Source organism: Cygnus olor, chromosome 1 (assembly GCF_009769625.2).
Source record: "Cygnus olor isolate bCygOlo1 chromosome 1, bCygOlo1.pri.v2, whole genome shotgun sequence".
Taxonomy (NCBI): Eukaryota; Metazoa; Chordata; class Aves; order Anseriformes; family Anatidae; genus Cygnus; species Cygnus olor.
The window spans coordinates 86,675,876-86,696,001 of NC_049169.1; the positions used below are offsets into that span (position 1 = coordinate 86,675,876).

Consider the following 20,126-nt stretch of genomic DNA (forward strand, 5'->3'; position numbering starts at 1 on the left):
ACTGTACTTAAAATCTTCCTCAAACAATGTCCACGGATTGCTAGAAATGGTGCCAAAGCGGCTGCAAAATCTTTCTCTGATCTCCAGAAAACTTGTAAGTAAAAAGTCCTTTGCAGTCGCCAAAGCTCTTTAGTGTAAGGATGTTGTATTTGTTAAGCACTTGTACTGTATACATTGGTGAAACTCTTCCAGTGGATTTTGTTTTAATGCACGATCAAATGCGGCCTACCCATATCTCGTCATTGCTGACTTCCCCAAACTCAGGTTTTAGCCTAGGCCTTCCCTGGATGTACATTCAGTTTTCTTGCTCTTTTGATCTCCTAAGCTATGAAGAAGTACATTCCTCTCCCCCAAAATTAATGTGACTTCTGAAGATTTGTGCATGCTAAAGCTGCCTCACTTTCTGTCCAAGCAGGGCCAATGTATATACCACCACAAATCAATATATAAAGGTAAAGGCGTTTTCATTTTACTCTGTGTCCAGCAGAGACAAGCATGGAGGTAAAGATACAATGGGAAGGATCCTATCTGCTTTTATCAGACATACGCTCTTCTATACCCAGCCTGCTGGCATGCATTGCCACCAATCACCCACTGTATGTAGCATGGCTCTAGCTTTACCTAAATAGATTGAGAACCTCTCCTGTGCTGATCACATTTTCATTCTGGTATCAAACTTCTTTTAAATCCTAGGGAAGACCACCCAGCTGAGGGCTAAAACCTCATTTAACAACTAATTGTTTCTGGGCTACAGTGCTCACTCTGACACAAGAAGAACTTGCCTCACCACCTGCAGCAGCCGGCCTCATGGCCCGCCAGAGGACATTGTTACAGCACAGGAGTTCATATTTCACCAGTCCTGCAAACCCAGCTCCGAACCAGCTCATAGCTAACTGCAATTAGGGGTATGTATGTGGTTGAAGATCATGTGCAGGTTCTCTCCTGTGACCCAAGTGCTGGAGATTCCACCATGGAGCACAGTGCTCTTCCCTCACCTCAAGAGTCTTAAAATAGCGCCTCACAAAATAAAAGCCTCCCTTACCTGTAACATGGAGCTGTGCCTGCAGGGTGACAAAGACGGCAATCCTGTTCCACTTCATCTCACTCCGGCAAGCAGTGCTGGGGTGAGCGGCGTGGGGCAATGGGGAGGAAGGCACCTCCACGGGCTCTGCTCTTCTGGCTGCCTCCACAGGAAACACTGCTTCTATAAGGGCTTTTGGAGTCCACCTGCTGGCAGCCACCCCAAAACACACGTGCCTTCCTCTGCCTCGCAGCTTCTGAGGTCTGGGTTTTACGTTCCTGGTATTGATGCTTATGGTTTCCTTTTGTATTTTTATTTTCTCTTTACAAGATTTTCTTCTCTCTCTTCTTTTTTTTTTTTTTTTTTTTTAAACTTTGATGGTTCCTAGGACATTCCAATTCAGTAGCTCTAAGAGGGGCCTAGAAAGTGTATCTGGTATCAAATTCAGCATGACTTCAAAAGGGGTATAACTATGTCCATGTCTAAATAGAAGTCTAAAATTATAAGTGATAGCTGCTTGTTCAAGAGTGGCTAGCTACACTGGTAAAGATATCAAGTGTAGCTTTATTTCTAAAGCTCTGACTGAAATACGGAGTTAACGTTAGCACCTGAAAGTTGCTGTACTCCCCAGGCTACGTGTCGGCCTTCATCATGGGAAGTTGGACTCCATCTGTCTTTGCAGTTTTCACAGGACGTAAAACACCAGCACAACTAGCACTACCTGGCTCCCTTCAGTCATACGTATCTCTGAACTGGAGGTACCTTTTGATGTGAACATACCACACCTTTGTATTTCCAAAAACTCTCTGTGCGTGCAGCGCTCTGGAGCCATTTTGTCCTCAGAGCCAGCGCAGCCCATACAGAGGAGAGCCCGTGTCATCTCTGTGGGAGAGCACAGTGTGCATCTCCTCCGCGCTGGGCTTGAAACAGGAAGCTGGGCAGCCTCGAGCTACATATGCCACACCTACTGACTGAGCAGGCCATGGCATTCGACCTTCCTGCTGCTTGAAGCTGGCCTCTAGTGAGATGCTGCGGTAGATCAGCAGGGTCCAGAGGAAGGAAGCGCAGTTTTAACCTGGCTGCGTCCTGGGAATTTACAGGACTTTTCAGCCCCACAGCCTAGGCTCTTCCGTTAGCACAGCACCCAGAGCAACACAAAACAGGGCAGGTGCGCCCAGCTGCAGTGCTCACAAAGCCTCATTTCCTGCAGGTCCACCTTCTCCCTCCAGCACAATCACTGTGGCACCTGCCACATTCCCCTAAGCCCCTTCTGCCCTCTTGGCCATCCTGTACCCTCAGCTCTCCCTCCCTCTGTGGGGCCAGGCACGCAGCTGCGGATAATGTAACTGGTCTGAAGCACATGTGCCTGTATGTGTGCTGACTAACCCAGCAGCCCCCTGTGAAAGTGAAAATGCCCTGTTTTTTCTGCTGCTCTGAGGGCACTAATAAGATCTCTACAGCTACCTACACAAAACTACAAGTAGGAGCAGGTTATGTTTGAGTCTCCTTTGTTTAGCTGATTTGATGTTGACCCCCCAGGTCAAAAGTTGTTGTGGTGGTGGTGAGAGGCAGACTGAGTCAGGAGAATCACAATGCTTGTTTCCTTACAAAGCCAAGCTAGTGATCAAATCTGGTGGTATTAAAGCAACACTCAGTAGGCAGCAGTGGAAACTACACAGGCAACAGAAAAAGCACACTTGAACAGTAACCCAGCAAATGTCACTCTGGAGAATGTGTTGCACCATGAGGTGAAAAAAAAAAAACAAAAAAGCAACTTGTGTTAACAGTATTCTATCATTTCATCATGCCTTCACTTGAGGACCTCGATATACTTTTGAAATTCGTGTTATAAAACCAGGGCAGTTAAGCTTTTACAGATAAAAGGAGGAGCAATCCAGCATAACAAAATGAAATTAAGAAAGGTGAAATCTGGAGTTTTAGAAAAGTCTTATTGAGAAGGAGACATATAAGAAAGAAGTAATTTCTCTGGTGAAGTGTAAAGGCACTTATAAGAAAATAAGATAAAATACTAATCGACATAGTGATGCCAGCTCTCACTTTGTAAAAAAAAAAAGAAAAAAAAAACCTCACATGATCTTTTTCAAATGTGAATAAACATGTTCACTTTTATTAACCAAAATAAAGAGTAAATTTAGACAACTGTGAATTAGAAAAGCCATAAAACATGACTTAGATTCACTTTAAAACCAAAAGCTCAACCTTTCCACCATCAAAATACAATTGGCTCAACATAAGATTGCTGAACGTTTATAATAGTAATACTACTAATATATTTCAGGATGAGAGCTTAAGTTGGGAGTGAACAGAAGTATCTTAAGGAATAGTGTTTTTTTTTTGTTTGTTTGTTTGTTTTTTCCCAACTCTAATTCTTAGAAATGAGGGAGGAAGAGGAATGTGCATCCCCAGCAGATACGGGAACAGCATTGGTGATAACTATTTCCCAGTAGTCCAAAGATGACTGGCAAGGTGAGAGTTATGGGCATATAAGAAGTAAGGATTTATAGTCTTTCAAAAGCAAAGTCAATTGAAATTCTTGGAAGACAGAGACCGAGAAATTCATCACCTTGCCATCTGAAGTAATGAAGGCTAATACATTGATAATTCAGTATAATCCTTTTATTTAATAATTATTATATATGGTACTAGTCAATATCAAAATAATTAAGACGCCGGTGTTACTACAGTGCCCCAAATCCAGTGCTGCATGCCATTCTGCAATACCTCGACACTACTGCTGAGCCTCTGCCCTCCCCTAGCCTCGGGGAGGGTTTCCTGTGCGGCTTTCCTACCCGAAAAGTTGCAAGAGGAGGCTGGAGATGGGCTCTGACTCACTGTCAGGCAGTGAGCAAAGCACAGCCCACGAGACCTGCCACACACTGGAGCTGGAAGTCCCAGATCCGGTTGCGCTCAGGTACCTGGTCTGTACTCCAAGGCGAGCCAGATAAAGCCCTTTCTGTCCACCTTGCTATGTAACAGGTGATTGACTGAAATAAGGAATTAGTGAGAGGAAAAAGAGCCCTGCTCCCACTGCAGGCTGCCTAAATCTCACTGATGCCTTATTTAAAAGCTAAAATAATATCATACCAGTTATTGATATTTTTGGGTAACAGTGTCTTCAGAGAAGCAAATGGCACTGCTCATCACTATTCTGCTGACCCGTCTCCTCCTGTTATTGATCACAGCTTCTCCCTCAGGCAGAAAGCCAGCAAATTATCACTTTGAATAAAGAGTTGAGGCCAAAGGTAAGGAAAAGGAATGAAGAGCTGTGTAAGAAAGCAAGATTAATGGCCACAGTAGGCACACTGGGAGAACAGCAGTTGGGCCAGTGTGTTTTGATGTCTAGATAGGGAAAGGTCAGAGAAATGGAGTATACGGACTTCATTTAGAAGTGTGGGCAGAGTCAGAAAAAGGCTTTGCATGATAGCGCCCCTAGAAATTCTCTCCTCCCAATCCCTCATCTTTTGCAAAGAGGCAAGCTTATCATCATAACTGAAGTACAATGAAATTATTCAAAAGAGCAATCACACTTGTATTATGAGTTATTCTCGTAACAAACACAACACTGGAGATGCAAATCACATACAGGTGAGGGCTGCAGAAAAAAGGGAAGTGGTCTCTGCTCTAGGAAAAAGCTGTTCTGTCTTCATTTGTCTTGCAATTGCACTATAAAGGATTTTCTTATAGTGCCACCTTCTTTTCAGCTTATTTGATCTTTGCATCTCTAGGAACTACATAGCACAATTAAAACTTTGGCAGCTCCTACCTACGTTGTGCATTAGGCGATCTCATACGTGCATTTTTACCAACAGTTTAAATGAAACAGTGTTTTAGTTTGCTTATTTCAGTCAGGCTTTAAGAACCTTGATAACACTGGCCTACAGACTAATGCCAACATTAGTTCAGCTGAACCAACAGCTATTTTTCTCAATACAGACAAGGCCACAGTAGAGACATAAAACCTTCCCTGCTGGGTTAAGAAAAGCTCTTAGCTAACCTGACTCTTTATCTAAACATACGGGTGGAGGAAAGCACATTTCAAGAATTACCTGTGCTAGGAAGACTGCAAGATTTTATATATGGCTCCTGAAACAGAATGGGTCAGGGAATTGAACTGGTCCCCAAGTACAGTACAACTCAGTTGTGTTTAACGCAGGTTAAGGTGCAGCTCATTATCTGCAAGGTGTAACATCTTTCACAAAATAGACAAGACATGCATTCAGTTGGTTCTGTGCATCAATATACCATTCTATCTCTGGGCACAAGAAACCCTGGAACAGCTCTAATGCAAGGGGCTGATTCATCCCCAGAAGCATCCCCTTTTCATACTTACTGGTTATGCTTTGACTGAACTATTTAAAAAAAAAAAAAAAAAAAGCAGCAGGGTTTGCAGTTTTAACCGGAAATAAATGAAAACTAAAAAACAAACCCACACTGCAGTCGAACTGAGGAATAAAAAAAAAATAAATACACACTGCCCTCTGGCTCATGTGTTGCAACCACAGAGAGCTTGCCTGTAATCATCATCACACACTGCTGGGACTGAGAACAGGTCCGTTAGCAAAAGTTCTCTTAAGCCAATTTGACAGTTAGTACTTGCAGGCAAAATTAATACCTGCATCACCTGATGGCAGAGCTGGCTGACCTGATGGAGAAGACAGGAGAATCCAGGCTGCAGAGTCTTGCCCCCGATCCAGTAGGGAATCACAGTTGTAGTGCCAGAACTAACTCAACAAGTATCAAAATCGTTTTTGGAGATGTTCACACAAAGATAATGGGTCTTAAATAAGCAACAATTTTCTCTGGTGAGAAAGCTGTAGCCCCTAGCAAGGCATGCCATTCATACGCTAGACTAATACACCGAAAAGAAAAAAAAAAAAAAAAGCTGTTTACAGTGTGTAAGCCCACAATTTTTATTGACAAAATGTTGCAGAGTGACAGTCCTATATTGCTTCAGTGCATTTCAATGCACCATAGTGCCTTACAGTGAAGCTTCGCTTTGCTATAATTGGGCTCAACTGTGCTAATCCCCTTGGAATGCAGCAATTAATACTTATTTAGTGATAATTGCTGCATTCCAAGGGGATTAGTCCCTGCCCTGCACTTTTGCCAGCATTGCATACAGAAAGCTGGAAAAAAGACAGTGTCTAAATACAGGTCTTGCTTTGCAGCTCCCAACAGGGAGACAACAGAAGTTGGTCTCACTACAACTGCTCCCCTCTGTGTGAAAATACTGCTTTTCCAAGGGAAAAAAACCCTCGACTGTGACTACTCCTTGCAGCTGCATTGTGCAAATAGAAACCCTGCCACATCTAAAGGGAAAAAATAAAAAGAAAACAGACACCTGTGCAGCACCATAAAGACAAACATAGTCATGAGCGTATGTTTCCTACGGGAGATGATAAAGAGGCCCTGATGCCATGTAAGAACGAATTCCTATTCATTATTTTGTTTCTTGTGACTAGTAGTTCCTCGTTCCTGCTATGGTCCTAAAATTTTTCAATGCAAAATTGGTTTTGGAAACCCATATAGTAGATGTTAGTAGAAACCTGGAATGCACCCCTCTCTGAAAACTCACTAGTTTTGAGACTACTGAATATATAATGCCTGATTCTTTCATTCTCAGTGAAGCCTTTATGATCTACTCTGGATTTCTCTTTCAATGCACGCAAGAGAGCACTACTTATGTTTTATCTTAAGAAGGAAGCACAATGCTTCTCTTACTTTAAGCTAGTCATGCTACTTTCTCACATCATTTCTTTCACCTGTTAATTTCAGATGAATTTCCCTGACTAAATTACAGCATATTTAAAAAAAGAAATACCACTAAACCCACATTATGGAAATGGTACTTTTAATTATATACCACCCTCAGTATTTTCTTGCATGGCTGTACAGACTGCAACTGATCAGTAAGGTTGTGTCTTCCATGAATGTAAAGGTAGTGGAAGCCAGATACTAGGATCAGAAATAAGTAACTTTATTTCCCATGTTTTTTCCCCCCTTCGCCCCAGCACATACCTCTTCTGGATTTTTCAGATGTTCATCTGGGGGTAAAACAGTTAAATGAATTGAGATTAATTTAAAACAAATCAAAAATCCAATTCATGCTTGATTAGGCAACTGTTTTTGGCTAAATGCCAACACGAAGGAGCTATGCAAGTTTCTTACAGTCATGCTGCCTGTTTTGTGCAATTATGTCTCTATTTCTCATCCCTAAGTGATTGATTTCGATCTAGAAACAGTAACTTTTTTATACTGGATGATTTTTAATAGGTTGCATTGGCATAAATAATACAGAAATAGAAAGCATCTCCAATTTCTTCACATAAATACACATGCTTACGTATGCAATTACATACATACTACCTAGTATCTCTTGAAAGTTCGTATTTCTCCATGATTGTACACATATTTACATATACCCTCTACATTGCTTTCTCAAGTTACCTTGTGTTTGTAGCAATCAGGATAGGTGCAAAATGGGAAAGGTTACAACCTGGAGCAGTAGAACAGACAACGTAAAGTAGCTGTAGGCCTGTATGGTACACTGACCATTATTAAAGTTGAGGGAAAGTATGCTCTCTCTTGACAAGGCCTGCAGGATGTGTTGGATTTGCTACCATGTGACATCTCTTTGTTTAAACTGGAAAAATTATATGCAAAAGTAAGACTAACAGCTGCTGGAGTCAGAAGCAATGAGTAAATAAGGAATTGTTAGGGCTTTTCTATCTAGGATATGAAGATCTAGGAGAAAAAAACAAACCTAAAACAATTCAGAACCATCACCATAGTTATCAAATCCTTTGAATAAAAAAGAGAATATTCACTAAATGATATGACATTTCATCACTTCAAAAAACTAACTGCATGTCTGGACTCAAACAACCATAAGGCTCCAGACAGCTCTGCAACTAGCACAACTAGTGATGTTCAATTTTTTAAAAAGTGGGGTTTTTGTACCTTTAGTATATCCACCATAGTCCCTTTTATATACTCAGTGCCCCTTTTCCTCACAACACTGAACACCCCGTCACATGGTCTGTCTGGATAGGCAGAGTTAGCTATACTTCCAGGAGCTGACTAGCCAGCTGCCTTCCACTGTAGAAAGAGAGCTGAGTCGTGACTGTCCTTTCCTGAGCAAAACCTGACAGGTTTTGTTTCCTTTACCGAGCTCTCAACTGTCATGACATATGTAGGAGCTTCCTGGCTTCAAGCTCATACCTGTTCCAAATCTGTATACAGCTGAGGGGGAGAAAAAAAAAAAAGAGGACAAGTGTCTGGACAGCATGGTTACATAAGTTTCCACAACGTTAGCTACTATAGCCAGGATGACTGGATCTTACATTCTAACCTTTTTATACTGTAATACTCAACACAAACTCTGAGGAAGCCTCTGGACAGAAGAGGCAAAAATCCCCAGGAGCAATTCCCAGAGTTCTGCATGCAAAGCTCAAAGGCCGAGCTTTCAGCAGGGCAATCAGGACTGTCAGGGATACCCAGGGCCAGCTGCTTCACCAGAGCAGGTGAGCTGAGAGTGTCAGTGGCCTCACCACCGAGCACCCAGGCCCACAGTACCTGAACTGGAAGAGTAGAGCAGGTTGGGTGACAGCAACCAGGGCCAACCACAGCAGAGGCAGCACTGAGGCCAAGCCAATGGGACCAGGCAGGTGGCAAGGGCCTGAACTCCAGCCCAGCTCTCAGGAGAAGCTTTGGAGCGGGTTTTCCCATCTCTCTCTCAGCACCCAAATATCTGCACAAAGGCAGAGCTGGTCTCCAGCACAGGCAGCCCAAACTGCTGGGGCACACCCAGGGCCTTGACAATAATTTAAGATGGCAGTCTTGACTAACTGGGTCTTATTCTGAGCATTAAACGCCATTGCCCTCCTAATCAAAGGCTGTGCTACTGGCTCAAACAAGCCAAGTCCAACAGTATCAACTAGCTGTTGAATATTCATTTCTTATGAATCACAAATGGGTGTTTCAGCCAACAGCCAAAGCAACATCATGCTAGTGAACAACCTTGATTTGAATTGCTAGAATTAATAAGCACTGAGAGAAATAAAAGATATCAAGTCTGAAGGTAGCTGCTCCCAGTTGATGTTTCAAGGTGTTCTATGCCTATCTCAATTTCCTTTACTAGAGGTTTTTAATTTAAAAACCTGTAAATCACTTTCATGGACATTACTTCTAAGCACTTCATAGCACAAAATGATTACAAAACACACACAAAAAAGATGAATGCTTCTTTTTTAGCAGCTAGCAGGCTGTTGTGTTTATGGATGAAAGCATTCATAATGTAAAGCAATGTAGGAAAAAGAATTTCTTAGTATCATGCCCTCTGTCATATTCTTTCCCAGCACATTTGAGTTATGAAGAATTCAGTACCCAATTTTAAGTATTAAAGATAGCAATCAACTTGAATGCAAGCCTATGGCACCCTCTTGTGTTCAGCAATAATATAACAGTTGACTCAATTTTGAATCTTTCTAAATTCAGTGTGTTATTCAGGAAAAAGCTGTTGCAAACATCAAGTCATGATTAATACTTTTCATATTAATCTAATAGTCTGATTAAGCTTGTTTTATTCTGAAGATCACAGATACAGTATTAAAAACCTAAAAAAATAAATCCAGATAGAACTGAATGAGGGATTAAACTGACATCTGATATACATAGGCTCAGTTCTATAATGATATAGCATGTCTCAACACTCTGGACACAAGTAGTACATTAAAACATAATAAAGAAAATGGAAATTAAGAGGTATAAACACAAACAGGTCAATAAGCAAGACCAGTAGGCAAAGGAAAAATGTTACTGTATCGTTAGAGTGCCGGGCTGAGATTATCCTAACTAGATTCCTGGCTAACAAACATCCTATGACTTAGTGAGTTGCCTAAGGTCATCCTATGCCACAGGCTCTTATCTATGAACAGAAATACTTAGCTTCCTGGATACAGACAGTGACTACACTACTATTTAGAATAACCTCAGATATGTCAAGCATGCCATGGTAGAGGACACACATGATCAGAAGTCAAAATATTGATACGCTTATAGTGGTATTAATTTATTATATTTGGCCTCTTCTATTCTAAACCACAATGTTATTTCTAGATATTAGGAAAAAAAGGAAACTCTCTAAAGTGAATCCTAATACAATGAAGGTAAGCACTGGGAGAAGAAAGAAGAGGAAAAATAGTACAAAAATCTGATGACTTTCTTGAGCTAACATCTTCAGTGATGTTAACATTTACAAACCTATTTCTAAGAGGTAAAAACAGATAGACATTTAGTATGATTTATACCCTAGTCTGCCCTACATTCCACTTCTACTTATAAATTTTTTTTTTAGCCAAGTGTTCAAGGAGATACATAGATATAACAACTCCAGATAGTATTTTTCCGATTAACTCTCAAATCCAACTCTGTACACCTAGCTTAACCATTTTGTTTTATGTTACTTTCCAAAAGAAGCATCTGGCTGGAGTCTTTTCAAGTTTCAAATGCAAGGAGATTTGGATGATCTAAAATCGATCCAACAAAACTCAGGAGTTATAAAACTATTTCAGACTAATTGTTACCAAAAAAAAAAACAACAAACAAAAACCTGCTGTCCAAATCAGAAAATACAGGGGAACTTGTACAAATGGAACTTCAAATCTGAAAAGATAATCAACACAGGAGGAAAAAAAAAAGATATATACCAAACCCTTAATTAAATGAAAGTGATTCTTTTAACAGTGTGAATGCAGTTTTGCATTAGACAGTGATCTGTTTTTGTTAGCGATTAAAAGAACAGTGAAAAGCCTAATTTGAAAACAGTACCTTAGGTTTTGAATTACAAGAAACAAGTTTGTAGTATACCTTGTACTAACACATGTATATATTAACAAGACCTATTTATGTTTGTATAAAGCAGAAGATAAAATAGAACAGCTTTAAGTTAGATCAGATTTGAGAATAAGAAAATATTGGTAAAAAGCTAACCGATGCAGTCATTCACAAAATAGAAGCCTTAGCCAAAGAAATAGTCAAATAAGACTTCCTTGTCTTCATTTTCACAAAATCCGCCATTATTATTTTATGATTTATTTCACAGTACTAGATGCAAAAAAGAAAAGTGAAACAAAGATGCTTATTTCAACCAAGAAAGGAAAGCCAGGCATACTTTAGCAAGCATAAAAGACTTCAGAACGACCATAAAGCAAGAACCCAAAAGTGTGCGCTTCTGTGAAAGAGCGAAATATTCTTGAATGTGCAATAAATAAAACCAACACCATTTGTCATAAAAATAGTTTAATTTCGTCAAAAGCCCAGTATCATCAATCTCGTACATCAGAAGTTATGGAGTTACAGGTAAGACATGCCGGTGTCCCCATGGAAAGGATCAAGTCCATACCATAGGATCATTTGAGTTTCCACACTTTTCATTAATAAAAATAACCTTATATAAAAATATTTCCAATATCTTATTTAATTTCAGTGTTACCTATTCAACATAAATTGTTTCCATATTCTAATTTTGAACTATTCTAAATAGTAGCACAGAATGTGTTCAATATAGTAAAAAATACCTTTTTTCCCCTTGCAGAGAAGGAAAACTTTGTAAGCTCTTTCAAAAAGGCTTTCACAAATCTTTCCAGTACTTGAGATAAGTAGCAGTATAATGATGACATTAAGACGTAGAGATGATTTGATCTGTCCAAATCCACTGTTCTACAATGTGGACCTGCCTTTAAGGACACTAAATTTTCACATTCTTTACTCTGTCAAGTAGATGATTTTACCACAGGCAAATCTAACTTAATTGTTCATAATTGCTTTTGGATATTTGTGAACTTAGCACCTGGGAGATGTGACAGAACATAAAGAGGTGTTAATTTTTTTTTCATGGTTGTTTGGGGCTTATTTTAAGAAACAGAGAATTAATTTTCCACACCTTTCATTAATTTTCATTCTCTGCAAGTGTCGAATCATCCGTGTCATACTGTACTAGTTTCTTTCTCACTTCTGGGTTACAGACCTAAAATTGTTGCATAAGGCTTCCAAAGAAACAAATCTGCTCAGTTCTACTGCTGAAGGTAGTAAAAGCTGTTACATTGCCATTTGATCAGATTAAGAAAGCTGAAGATTTCAAAATCCAAATCAGTAACCAATTTCTTTTTACATCAATCTCATTGAACTTACAAGCCACTACTCTTGATATACTGAAGTCAGGTATTTTCGTTATTTCTACTACTAACACTTCTTTTAAAGTCAGGGCACATAACCACTACCAGCCAAAGACTTACCAAGAACTTATCAAAAGCCTGAGGTACATGTAATATTGGCATAAACGCAATCATATTTGATAGCACTTTCAATACAAGTAGCAAAACAGAAAAACGGCTCAAATTGTGAGTGTATATGTGCATGAAAAAAAATTCTTACAGAATTCAGAACTCAACGTATCATTCATCACTGCAACACAAACAATGCTTTCCATTCCACAGTCAGCTGAGCCATCCTGTAGTACATTGCCATAAAGATCTAAAATAACCTGGTATTAAAAATAGAATAAAACTGGAGAGTGCCTGCAAACAGATATGATTTAATTAAGGCACTGGAAGTGTAGAACTGGACTAATCCTTTAGTTTGCAGTAAACACAGCCTTTCTAAATGCAGACTGTCAAGAGACAGATAACAACTTCCCAGATTCATGTCTAATGAATACAATTTACTTATGGCTTATGCACAAAGGATTTTGAGTATGACATGATTCAACCTGTGCTAGATAGGGCGAATTCACATTTGCTTCAGAAGGGTTACACAAGCTCATTAACAATGCAAGGTGTTTGATTTTTTGCATTATTAATTCAGCTCAGCAATACGTAGGAAAAAGAAGTATCTCATGAAACAGTCATCCAAAGTACTTCATTTGTACTATCACCATCACCAAGGATCTTCCTCTACCTACAAGGAGTAAGAATAAGAATGAAATTGAATGTGTGTTTGTAGACCATGCTAAGATATATTTGAAAGCTTTGAAGACTTAGTTTTATGTGGACAATAAAACAGAATTTCTTTATGCTTCAGTATCACGATGAAAGATTCAAAAGCAATTTTTGGGGAAAAAAATATTACATAATATTGCTGCAATCCCATTGATTATATTTGTATAAAGCAGAAGATACAAAAGAACAGCTTTAAGTGAGATCAGACTCTTCATAAATACTGAAGTCTCGCTATGTTTAACTATTAGACCAAAACATAATCTGCAATTAATCCAAATAAAGGACAACAATTGTTCTCACTCTGCAGGAGTCCTTCCTCCCAAGAAACTGTATTTTAGCTGAAGTACAAGATAGTTATCCATAGAGATTTACTTAGAGATATTATACTTTATATCGTTAAGTAGGTGGGTCCCCTATTCAAACTTATCTTGTGATTTCAGATACTGCATCCAGTAGACTACTTAGGGAAAAAGACATAAACGTATGTAAAAAACAGAGACAGGTAATATACACTGTTAATAATAAGGAAAAGTTTTACAGCTTCCAAATATAATGAGTTAAGCATGCAAAACATACATACTTACTAAGGCTTGACACTGTAATACTCTTCTGGTGTCACAATTTTCAATCCACCAAAGTAGTCCAGTACCCAAATATTGGTGATGTTGAATTTAGCAAAGAACCAATTGTGATCCTTAGGCCAACTTTCCATTTCAGGGTGCCGACTGAATAATGCTTTTTTCGCTATGGCCGCTTCTGAATCATTCACCTGAACAATAACCAGCAAAATACTACATTAAGATACAGTCATATGGAAGACAAATGTTAACTAAAACACACTGCTGACTGCAGTGTGCTCTTTTCAGTTCAGCCACACTTTACGCCAAAGGACTCGTTACTGTGGCAGAGTCCACTTATCTTCAGAGTGCTGTACAACTGTACATGAGAGAGGCAAACACTCCAAGGTAGTTGCTTTTAATATTAAATCAAAAGGGTGCTTTTAAAGTAAAAGCACGAGGAAGAAAGTACTTCATCAACATAAAAATAAGTATTCTGTTCTCTGTTTAGAGAGAGAGATGCAGGCTGACAGCTTTAGAAGCAGCATTGATTCTGTTCTAATATAAAAACTAGATCCAACCTGACACTGACTTGTTTGAAGAAGACTGGATAAAACTACACCCTATGCTGATGATGAAAAAAATCTTCATTGTACAGATTAAAATTATCCAAGTCCACAGAACATGTATTAAAGGATCTTAGATACTTGAAGTTCTTGCTAGAGGGACAGTGAGTAAACAGCAGAATAATGAGGAGCAAAGCTTTGCTTTTAATTATTAAAAGACCCAGAAAATTATTTTGGCATGAGTAAGATGTCAGGTTTTTCAGTGGGAAAGCAAATAATGATGCTAACTATCCAATTATGGAGACTGAAACCTTCATTTGGAATTGTTTCTTGAAATGTCTTTTTGAATTCAAACTTCCCATACATAACTTGGAATTGTATTCTTGGAGGTGATTTTTTTCCCATTTTCTCCATATTCTTCAACATTAAAGTGTGCACAACTTGATCAGACAAACAAAAGCCAAGGAAAATAAATGGCTTTGTTGTTATTACTTAGGCAGGAATGGTATTCAATTAAGAATAAAAACTGAGTAACAGCCTAAAGCCAAGGCTAGAAAATGTTTTGTGCTAGATCCTAATACTGGTAGATTTAACTTGATATGTTTATATTCCATTGTAAGTTTGATTCTTCAAATCAGTAAGCAGCAAAAACATACAGCATGATCTTGGATGTTATTTGGAAAAGCACAAAATGGAGAAGTATGGATTCTTGCTGCATTTTTTTTAGATGTAATTTTGCCTCCTCTGCCCCTGCTTACTCAAAGAGACACTAACAAATCAAATAGTGTTCATGTGCATTTAAACATATATACATGCATGCAAAATGAAATAACAGAATCTACAAGAGAATGGGAGCTGAAATGTGTGACTACTTAATATACTACATGCAAATTTTTAAAGGGTTAAATCAACTAGTTAAGAGTTCTGGATATGGTACAAGAGGAACTAATTAAAATAATTTCAGTACTGATGATAAACTCATGAAAGCAATTAAAGGATTGACGGAGTGTAATGTACAAATACAGGAGGTGTGAAAACACCAAGTAAGAATTCAGGCTATCATATAAGAGAAAATAATGATAATTAGTCCTCATCCTCAATAATGGGATTAAGATCTTCAACAAACAACACACGCAGTTCTAAATTCTTTCTATGTGACACCAAGGTACCGGTGCAAGAAAGAATACTGCTGTGGCAGCAACATTGCCAGGTGATACAATAAACTTTTTCTATGTCTAATGCCTGTAACTTTATAGTGTGGATTAATATTAACTTCAATAAAATTTTGGACATGCATATGTCAGACTGGATGGGCCAAAGAACTTAACTGAGCAAGATATGAAAAAGCCTTCACGCTTCACTCACAAGAGAATTGTCTTGGACTTTTCAGTTTCAAAACTGGTCTAGGGGAAGTAGGATGATTTTCTTCATTGCAATATTGTCCTCTCAAGATCATTGCTAAAGACATGCCAACACTGCTCCTGCAGATACCAACTGGTTACTTGGCTTTCCTCACACAAACTATGAGATAGCCTTCTGGTATCATGGCACATGATATCCCTTCATAATCTTCTGCACGGAAATGCTAAGAGCTCTTCTCCATCCACTATGCAACCCTGTTCAATGCGCAGTCTTGCCCAGCACCAACTTTCAGCTGCTTACCTTTACAACACTCCCACAGAAGATTATGTGGGCACAGAGGGGATTCTGCGGATCATATTTGTGCTTCTTGCAGTAAGGAGTCTGTGCCAAAGACACAGTTAAGGAGGCATTTGAATTGACCTGAAATACAAATGATAAGAGATTTATGTAGCTTTGCGAGGAAAAAAAGTCATACCATGTTTTCAGCTTTTGGTGCTTTATTCAATTCAGAATTACTGGTAAAAAGAATAAAGCTGTGATCATCTTTTCCTAGTTATATCTGAAAGCCGACTTAGGTGAACATTTTAGAAGTCTGCTGACATCTGTTAGCATAAAATGGAAACCTCACAGAACAGCAGTCCTTAAAACTCCGAATTCCGTTTATGATCCAACATACATAACAGGACAGTACACAGAAGACAAGAAGATACCATGAAATTCATTAAGTGGAAGGACAAATGGTTACTGAAAGGTAACCATATGGGTTTCACAGCTGGTGCTGAAATCCATTACAACCAAATTTTAAAAGAAAACACAAGCCCCCTGGCTGACCCCAAACTGGTCAGCTCTTTTGAAGTTTAAAGTGAATACTAAAAATTAGGTTTAAAAAACCCTCGGTATTTAAGTAAGACACCTAACTTGAAGAATTAAGGAACCTGTACCTGACTGTTTTTCTAAAATGAATGTAGTGAGGACAGCTAGAAAAGTTGTGCAAAACAGGATTGCCTACTGCAGAATACCACGTGATAAAGTTCATTTTGTCCCAGCAAAGACAGTTTGCATGCTTTGGGAAATTTCATTATAAGATCTCATCTCAAAAACAAACAAAACAGGCAGACAAAGCCCACACCGCAGAACGTCACTTAAGTGCTATGCAGTGCATGACTGAACTTAGGAAACAGGAGCCACCACCTGACTCACAGCACAGACAGGAAGTTGCTCAATGACAAAAACTGCTGATTCATGATTATTCAGCACTATCTCTTATCAGATGTCTCCCTCCGCGTGACGGTCGAAGTCAAATCTTTCTGCCCTACAGCCACTGAATAAAAGATCTGTTGGGGAACTTTCTGAAGGAAATGGTACATTATCAATTTATGTCATCATTTTCAAGTTCCTCTGGGTTGTAGGTATGGCAGAGGAGGTACTGTGCAAGAGAAAAATATATATCTAAGTGGTGTAGAAAACATAATTAAACTACTTTAATGTGCCAAAGTAACGAGAGGGACAGGAAATAAACAAAAAAGGTTAAGGGTAAAACGAAGTCTGAAATGTTCTTGCTATTTAAGTTTTGTGTTTGTTTTACTAATGCTGTAACAGTTACTAAAACAAAAAGGTTCTCTTTATTAAAGGATTCTTATGGTCACTGTTTCTGAGCCTTTTCAGTCAGCTCTCTCTTGGCCACAGCCCAGCAGAAGAGTTGCAACGAGGCCAATTACGCACATGCAGAACCTTGGCATGGCAGCGTGTTGTCTTCTGGTGTGCACTTGACCTTCCAGTGATTACTATTCTTTCAGCATTCTGTGCAAGAGTCCACTTTACTCAAGACCCACACAGCCAACTTGCTGTTCTCCAGACATTTTTACATTTTTTTTGTTAATTTCTCCTTCTCTAAGTGCTCTGTGGCCCCTCATCTCTCTGCTCAGCACTTCCTGAAGTGTCAGCTTCCTCCTCTGCCAGGGCTCTGCTTTGATATTGTCCAGACCATGATCAGCGGGGACTTTGCAGGACTATGGGGTGTCTACACAGAATGGCTGAGGTTGGAAAGGACCTCTGAGGATCATCTAGTGCAACACCCTGCCAAGCAGGATCACCTAGAGCACGTTGCGCAGGATGGCATCCAGGCAGGTTTTGAATATCTCCAGAGAAGAGACTCCATAGCCTCCCCGGGCAGCGTGTCCCAGTGCTCTGTCACCCTCACAGTACTGGGGTACTGTACCTTACTTTGGGACTGCCTTGACCGTAGAACTGCTCCTCCTGGCCCTCTCACCCAAGTTCCTTAAATCCTCTTCTTTTCACCTCCAAATATGCTCTGATCGAGTTTTTCACTGTGAAACCTTACCATGAAAGAAGAGTCATTGGGAACCCAGTTCACATTCTCGTTTTATTGCTGCACAGAAAGCCGCCTGCGGTCATCCGCTGAACAAAGTGAAGGCCCCGTGCCGCCAGCTGGAGGCCAGCGCCTGGCCCTAGCGCGGTGCACCGCTTTAGGGTCAGGTGTTCAAGGGCTTAGAGACGTCCTCACAAAAGAGGCAGGGAACACCCATCTAGCACATGGCATTGCTTTCAGAAAACGCTGACATAGCCCTGAGTCTTACTGAAGAGAATCCAGCTGCTGCTTGCCATTGAGACGAACAGGATTTTGGAGGTGAACCATGAAAAAATAGGCACTGCATTGGCAACCTGTGTGCCTGAAAACTTCATTTTTAGGGGGCCTAAATATATATATATGAGCCTGTATATATATGTGCCTATATATTCACATACATGAACCTACATGTATATTTACATACACAAACCTATATGTATATTTACATACATGAACATGTATGTATGGACCTATATATGAACCTCTCTATATATTTACATATATGAACCTATATATTTTTTTTATATTACTTTTATTGGGCTACCTATGTGTATATATATCTATATACATAGCGCATATATCCGCGTATATCTGCGGCTGCGCTGCCCCAGCCGCCCCCGGCCGCTCACCCGCAGGTCCCTGACGGAGATCTCCATGTCGGTGAGGTAGAGGTAGGGGACGCCGCTGCCGCCGCCGGGCCCGGGCACGCCGTCGCTGAGGGAGAAGACGTTGGCGAAGGGGTGGCCGCGCAGCCCGTCCTGCGCCGACAGCGTGGCCAGCGCGCCCCAGTCGCAGCTGTGCAGCACCACGCGCGCCACGCGCGCCGCCTCCTCCGGCGGCGGCAGCGCCCCGCGGGCCGCCAGCGCGGCCGCGCACAGCAGCAGCAGCAGCAGCACCGCCGCCATCGCCGCAACCGACCCCAACCGTCCCCAGCCGCCGCTTGGCGAGCGCTGCAGCCTCCCGGGCCTCACGCCCCGCTCTGCTCTCCGCCAATCGGAGGCGAGCCGTAAGATCTTCAGCCAATGAGGGCTGCAGGGAGGCGGGGATAAGCCCAGCGGGGTGCGGGCGTTGTAAACAGCTCTGACAGCCCCGGCTCGCCGTCCGGGAGGAGAGGCGGAGGGGGGCGGGGCCGCTGGGAAGGGGGCAGCCAATGAGAGGCCTCTCCGGGAAACTCTCTGCCAATCACGTCTCACTGCTGGCGGGAGGGGAGGGAAGCCGTTCCCGCCCATCACGTGACGGGCGGGTGAGAGGCTCGCGCCCGGCTCGGCCGTTGGGCGGTGACTGAAGCCAACGGCTGCCCTGAGGCGGCTGAGGCAGGGCGGCGCTGCCCGCACCCGCCACACAGCCACTGCCAGGGCTCAGCGCCCCGGCTCCGGGCATGGCGCCAGCCAGCCTACGGTGCTGCCCCTCGGTCTGGCCCGGGGCGCCCGGTCAGGTCCACAGGGTGTTCGTCTGTCCTGCCGTCCCCGGGCACAGGTAACTTCACGTCAGGAGCTGGTGCAGTGTGGCGACAAATGTCTGTGCCCTGCCTTCCTTCAGGAAAAAAACATGTTTAAGTACACTAAGGGAGGGCTCTCTGAAACTAGCTGGGACTGTAGAGCTTGTGGGAGCATTTGTGTTGCTCACATGAATAAATAGTGAGGTATGCCTCATTTTATTTGTTATCTTGTGCTCAGTCACAAGATAAAGGTTTGCATAAAGAAATAATTGGGATAATAATAAGACATGATTCAACTTTTCCTGAAAGATGGGAGATTGCCATCTGACAGCTTGATGGGTCAGTTGCTAGCTCAATATCCAGCTGCATGCGAAGGTGAATTTCAGTCTAAAAACATTCAGGTCACAAAATATTCTATGCTGACGGAATCTATTAAAGAACAGCCTTACATAAGAGAGAGGCAGAACCCTCCTGCAAAGACTGCGGAAGCTTCACCTTTGAAAAGGATTTTCTCCAAGATTTATGTCTGCGATATGATCACTTCAACATCCCAATGTTCTTCTGGTCAAACCCCCAAAAGCCATATTGAAATAGGCAGACTTTTGATTTCCCAGGAGATATGCCAAGAGTTTTACTTCAGCTTTACTTGTTTTAATGGAAATGCTCATACGTTACAGAGGTAGAGTCCCCCATGGCCCTTCTGGAGTCCTTTTTCTTTGCCTGATAAACGTCCAGGTCCAGACCATGATGGTATTCAACCCTTCATCTGGGGCAGGTTACATGCTTACAAGAGGCAC

At 41.1% G+C, this 20,126-nt stretch overlaps 2 protein-coding genes across 4 annotated transcripts in view; both read right to left on the reverse strand.

The window, feature by feature from the left end:
- CD247 (CD247 molecule) overlaps nucleotides 1-5,875 on the reverse strand; it is a 58,046-nt gene extending 52,171 nt beyond the window's left edge. Inside the window, exon 1 of one of the 2 annotated variants that reach the window (XM_040567558.1) lies at nucleotides 5,685-5,875. Coding sequence is in view for 1 of the 2 variants with exons in the window: in XM_040567555.1 (XP_040423489.1) it covers nucleotides 1,043-1,100 (58 nt within the window). In the remaining variant the exon portion in view is untranslated. Of the gene's footprint in view, nucleotides 1-1,042; nucleotides 1,945-5,684 lie in introns of those variants that run through there. The other variant, XM_040567555.1, reaches the window with a different exon arrangement.
- Nucleotides 5,876-11,324: 5,449 nt separating this feature from the next.
- CREG1 (cellular repressor of E1A stimulated genes 1) lies at nucleotides 11,325-18,996 on the reverse strand. Of its 2 annotated transcripts, XM_040567568.1 has the most exons (4): nucleotides 18,521-18,996; nucleotides 15,824-15,943; nucleotides 13,623-13,807; nucleotides 11,325-12,997 (listed from the first exon to the last, which is right to left on the reverse strand). In XM_040567568.1, coding segments are annotated over exons 1-4 (582 nt in total). In that variant the 5' UTR covers nucleotides 18,797-18,996; the 3' UTR covers nucleotides 11,325-12,996. The 2 variants fall into 2 exon arrangements, with proteins under 2 accessions (XP_040423502.1, XP_040423509.1); XM_040567575.1 differs by lacking the exon at nucleotides 11,325-12,997 and having other exon boundaries at nucleotides 13,619-13,807; nucleotides 18,521-18,877.
- Nucleotides 18,997-20,126: the final 1,130 nt, after the last annotated feature.

What these genes read in the sequence shown, in the direction of transcription:
- CREG1 (XM_040567568.1), bottom strand. Translation starts at nt 18,796, where the DNA reads ATGGCGGCGGTGCTGCTGCTGCTGCTGCTGTGCGCGGCCGCGCTGGCG. An exon ending in TCTCCGTCAGGGACCTGCGG is followed by an intron (nt 15,944 to 18,520) that starts GTGAGCGGCCGG and finishes TTTGTATTTCAG; the next exon opens with GTCAATTCAAATGCCTCCTT. An exon ending in TCTGTGGGAGTGTTGTAAAG is followed by an intron (nt 13,808 to 15,823) that starts GTAAGCAGCTGA and finishes GTTATTGTTCAG; the next exon opens with GTGAATGATTCAGAAGCGGC.